Source organism: Octodon degus, unplaced genomic scaffold, assembly GCF_000260255.1.
Source record: "Octodon degus isolate 3935 unplaced genomic scaffold, OctDeg1.0 scaffold00064, whole genome shotgun sequence".
In the NCBI taxonomy this organism is placed as follows: Eukaryota; Metazoa; Chordata; class Mammalia; order Rodentia; family Octodontidae; genus Octodon; species Octodon degus.
This window is the reverse complement of record NW_004524640.1, coordinates 10,460,737-10,466,299: the sequence shown is the minus strand read 5'-3', so window position 1 is coordinate 10,466,299 and position 5,563 is coordinate 10,460,737. Positions and strand designations below refer to the sequence as shown.

At 38.7% G+C, this 5,563-nt stretch overlaps 1 protein-coding gene across 1 annotated transcript in view; it reads left to right on the top strand.

Annotated features, from left to right (window-relative positions):
• Positions 1-5,563, top strand: part of Dmc1 (DNA meiotic recombinase 1) — a 42,263-nt gene that overhangs the window by 2,074 nt on the left and 34,626 nt on the right. Inside the window, exons 3-6 of the mRNA XM_004634694.2 lie at positions 623-769; positions 2,476-2,558; positions 3,816-3,834; positions 5,528-5,531. Of these exons, the coding sequence (XP_004634751.1) occupies positions 623-769; positions 2,476-2,558; positions 3,816-3,834; positions 5,528-5,531 (253 nt within the window). The remainder of the gene's footprint in view (positions 1-622; positions 770-2,475; positions 2,559-3,815; positions 3,835-5,527; positions 5,532-5,563) is intronic.

Genomic DNA, 5,563 nt, shown 5'->3' with positions numbered 1-5,563 from the left:
GAAAGAAAGAAAGAAAGAAAGAGAAGAAAAACAATCCTATTTATTGGTAGCTGGAGTAAAGGATGGCAGAAATTCAGACTTAAGTAACAAGCTGGATGGATTTCATTTGCAACCATTGATAGTAGGACTGACATCTCCTGAAGCCCTTGTATTTAAACTTTCTACTGGTTTTAGAAAATAGAAACAAAAGAAAATCCAAGCCTCTTGGTGATGTAGTTCTTTGCATCTTCCAGGAGCAGAAGAAAAAAAATTAAAATTGTAGAACATACTGGTAAAGAAGTTCTGTAGAAGGAAGGAGCTGAACTGAGGGGGTGAATGTGTGATAAATGTGTTAGCTTTTCCACCAACCAACTTTTCTGTTGCATTCCTTGTTACATTGCCATGGTCTCACTAACATTCTTGGGAAATCGGGGCACAGCCAGAACATTTGGCAGCCTGCTGAGTATGTTCTACTCAGATATTTCCAGAACATTTGGCTCCATGGTGGGTGGGTTCCACCTGGTTGCTTGTATAAAATTGGCATGGTGATGGATGGAGACGGACATGCAAGCACATGGCATAGTATAGGAACCTTTCAGAATGGCATTTTATCAATCTGCTGTGCCCATTCTTTTACTTACAGAACGTGGCTGACATTAAGAAGCTGAAGTCAGTAGGAATCTGTACCATCAAAGGGATACAAATGACAACAAGAAGAGCCCTATGCAATGTCAAAGGGCTCTCAGAAGCCAAAGTGGACAAGATTAAAGAGGCAGCCAACAAACTTATTGTAAGCCAAATCTATTCTTTGCTGCTTAAGCTTAAAAAAGCTTCTGTGAGTCTCTGTGGCTTCCTCATTATGAATATTAGAAACTATTGTGGGAACTCTGTTCTTATAGGTCACAAATGCTATACTCTCCATGTTAACTTTTTTTTTTTAACCACAGATCAAACCCAGGACCTTGGGCTTCCAGGCAAGGCACTTATGCCACTGAGCTATCTCCCCAGCCCTTCGTGTTAACTTTGTATTATTTCACTTTCAAAGTAACAACACTCAGTTTTTGGAAGATTTATGTAAGGATTAAGAGGCCTGGAAGACTAAAGTACTTATTTTTACCAAAACTTTGATTTTTTATTTCCTTTTATATTACTTCATCTAGATTTCTGTTTCTCTGCCTTTTCTTTTGTATGTGTGTTTGTTTTTTACCTTCCTGTGTTTGACTTGTGTCCTCAAATATATCTATGGTTGCTATAAAACACTTGGTATGAAAGAAGTTGTTCTCTCCTGGCAGTAAACAATTGACAAGAAAGCACTGAGCTAGAAAAAGACTAGCAGGGTTGGGTCCATGTGTGTGCAGTTGAGATACATATGACTTAGCATATGTTCACTGAAGCACCTGAGCTAAAGTCACCCCTAGCTGGGCCCACAGACTCAGCAGCCTGTGGGGGACCCAAAAGGCACCAGTTCTGGAAATAGCAATGTACAGAAAAGTGTCACCAAGTTCCCTGTCTGTGGATCAGGCCTCTTCACTTCTCCATTTGTACGTGTAAATCTCATTCCCAATGAGTCTGAAAGCTTTCTTTACCCTCGGTTTCCTTCTTCAGAAATGGGTGGAGTTTGATGCAAGTGGCAGTGTGGTCCTGAACTTGGAGAGGATCCAGTTGAACTACTCTGAACCCAGCCCTGTCTCTTTAGCTCCTGGGTCAGTGTATCCACAGATTAAGTCCATAACTTCCAGGCTGGCTAAGGAAGCCCTGGAGCAGTACCCAGGGCTCAGGACTTGGTTTATCTCCTAGGCACTAGCTTTTCTTTGGAAAGCGAATCTTATTATTAAGGAGAAAACCTCCCTTTTCTGCAAGCACCCTTTACTGCACTCAGAGTCTTACCTTTTCATAGCTATAGTCAGGCCTGGGCTTGTTCTTTCCTCCCCCAAGTTCTACAGTTTGAGAACCACTGTTATAGTATGAAACAACAAAAAGAAAAATGCATTCAACTACATCAGGGTCCACTTAAGCTAATTCCTTCATTGCATCAGTTGTAGCTTATTAATTCACCAAATAAATATCAGTCATGTAAAAAATTGTCACATCGATAATGAAAACTGGAATTTTTCACTCCTTAAAACTTCTAGAGCTGGAAAATGATGGTGTTGAATGGAACCAACTGAAACATTGGGCCATAAGTAGTATATTTCTTTAAAGTTCATGGTGACTCTATAGAAGAAACACTTATTATCCGGAAGCTGAAGTACAGCAAGATTCAAGTAGTTTACTCCACATGTTACAACTGACAATCATTAGAGGTATAGTTTGAATCTATCTAAGCTGACTCCAAAGTCTTTGTATTTCAACCATTATCTGGAGCTGCCTTCAAAGACAAAAGGTGCTGTAGCTGGTACTAAATGATGACTTTGATAAGGAAGAATATAGCTTTTGGCATTTGGTTCCAGCTATCATCACCTCCCCTTTCTGATCCTGTCCTTTATCTTTCCCTAGGAACCAGGCTTCTTGACTGCATTTGAATATAGCGAAAAGAGGAAGATGGTTTTTCATATCACCACTGGGAGCCAAGAATTTGAGTGTGTATCTCACATTTTTTTATAACCACTCAGCACAATTTTAGAGTGCCATATTTTTCTTTATCTAGTTGTTATTTCTACTGTAATTGGTAGAAATAGCTTCTTCTTTAGAAGTAGTTTGTGTTTTTCCCCCAAAAAAATGCAAATTGAAGAAGATTTCATACTGCTGGCAGAAATAGGAGTAAATTTCTTCCAAGAAATCCTGACCCAAATATATGTGGTTTTTGGATCAGCCTGCATCAATCTACAAACAATTTTTTTGAGACAGGGTCTTGCTGTGTAGTCCAGGCTGGCATTGAGCTTACTATGTAGCCCAGGCTGGCCTTGAACTCCCAGCGATCCTCCTGCCTCAGCCTCCTGAGTACTGGGCTTACAGGAATGTGCCACTCTACCTGGTGGTACAAACTTTTAAAAAATGAATGTAACTTTTAATTTCATTTCCTTCTCTAGTGATGAAGAAAATTTTATTTTGCCTTTTGGATTTACTTGAAAATCAGCTGTTTCACTGACTATTTTAGAAGAAATAGTCCAATATTGGTTTTGTTCTTCAGCAAGAACAAGTTTTATATATTTACTCTGTTATGATTCCCTTTTTAAAAATGTATTTAGTACAGGGTCTCACTATGCAGCTCAGATGCATAGTGATCCTGTTTTCACCCTCCCCCACTCTGGGATTATAGGTGTGTGCCACCACATCTGGACTCAGTGGCTAGCTCAGTGCGCCCACGGCTGGGGCTGGCTCAGCCTGTGGTACCGGGGATCGAATCTCAGTCCCTGCATTTTCCTAAGCAGGGGCTTAGTCCACTGAGCTATCCCACAGGCCCTCTTATGATTCCTGAAACACATTATTTTCTTCCTCATGCAAATTGAGCAGAATGCATCCCCCACACTAGGCAGGATTAGTTTCTAAGTTAGAATGATGACCAAGAAATATTAGAACAAAAGCAGTCTTTCCTAAAAATATTCTTGAAAACATGCCTCCCTTGGATCTCTAATGGGCAGGTCAGACTCTGTAGGTCCAAAATTAAACTTTTGTTCTTTCCCCCAAGTTTGCATTCTTTGAGGTCCTTCATGTCAGAACATTTTCCTGGTTTTTAGACATAAAACTTTGGGTCATCTTTGCATCTCCCTGCCCACACATACATATAGGATATACCTTTCAATTCTAATCCATTAACAAATCCTACCTGCTCTACCTTCAAACTATAGTCAAAACAAAAAAAAATAGTATTTTTAGCAAATAAATTATAATTCCAGAATTTTGGTGGGGGGTGGAGTTAGGGAGAAGATGTACAGATTAAAAGAGATCTAAAAGATATCAATTATGCATTAAGCCCTAGGTCCAATCCCCAGTTAGAAAAAAAGAGAAAGAAAGGTATCACCTAACTACAGTGGATATTATATGCATCCCACTTCAAAAACACTATTAAGATGGGGGGAAAAGCTGGTGTGGTGGCTAATACCTAAATCCATCCACTTGGGAGGCTGATGCAGGAGAGGAGCTGAGAAATTAGACATTTACTTGGTATTAAAACATTACTAATTTTTAGGTGTAAGAATAAATTTTGTCACCTTTTCCAATTTTATTTTAATTCACAGAATAACATCTAACACACATTTTGCATGTGTGTGTGTGTGTGTGTGTGTGTGTGTGTGTGTGTGTTGCTACTGCATCCAAGACTTTTTCTATGCCAGCCAAGTGTTCCACCTGAGATACACATCTAGCTCTTTATTTATTTGTGTATTTAGTACAGGGTCTCACTACACAGATCAGACTTGTAGTGATCTTCCTGTTTTCAGCCTCCCAAGCGCTGGGATTACAGGTATGTGCCACCACACTCAGTCTCAATGGCTGTCTCAGCGTGCCCCGGGGGTGGGCCTGCATGGCAAGCTGGGGATCGGTCCCTCCATTAGCCCTTCATTTATGTTTATTTTTGGATCTTCTACTAAACGTAAATTTCCCGAGGTAAAAAAAAATTCTCTCTTGTGTTCTTTGCTTTATCCCAGAAAGATAAAATGATGCTCACTCAATAAATATTTGTGGAATGACTTAATGAATAAACACACAATGAATAGCCTAGGTTTGGGACAGATAGTATACCATATGCTTTTAGAGAATCACATACACTGGCCTAGTAAGGCTTTGTAAAATCCTACAGTAAGAAAAAAAGTGTTAAACTCAGCATTGTCCCAAAGTTTTAAAATCCTGGAACTTTTTTTGTGTGTGTGCCATGGAAAATACTGCCCCAAAGCAAATTAATCAAAATTGAGCTGACCAACAAAATATTTGATTCCAACATTTGCTATTCTCCAGTTGTTCTAACTTGTGGTAGCTTAAGAAGCTTTGGGCTAAAGAAGTTATTACTGTCATTGTGAGTTTTCTGGTGTCCTTGACGCTTGCTTTTGGGCACAAAAATATTACTAAGGAGCTAGGTTTTTAAAAATTAATAACTGATTCATTAAAATGTTACTCATTTTTCCTTAGGCTCTAAGAACATTTATAAATCTAGCAAATTTTAAAAGGGCTTTTATAATATAGTAAACTAAATTCCTTTAAGCATTTTAAATTATACATTTAGTGTGTATTGTATTTTATCAACCTAAAAATAAATTCTCTTGAGTTTTTGTATGTTTCGGGTGCTCCAGAGTAAATGAATTTATTTGGGAAAAACAAAGAATTGTTATTCGGGGTATACTCAATATGGCCACTGACATATCCAGGAGACTGGAAATAAAGAGAAATCTTTTAAAGACAAAAAAAAAAAAAATCTCGTGGAGACTGTTGAAATCAGAGATTGCAGGGGTCTTCTCGCTAATGGTATGCGCTTATTGGCTGACACAGCCATTGCTAGGCTTGTGTCCTTGTGCGAACACCTTTTCTGGAATATTGCAATCCTGAGAACTCCTTGTAGTAGGTCATATTACTTACTGGTTTGTGGTAGGATCATCTTTTGATAGTCTTGTTTCAGGCATGTATGTGTGAAAGCTTTTTTTTTATTTGATTT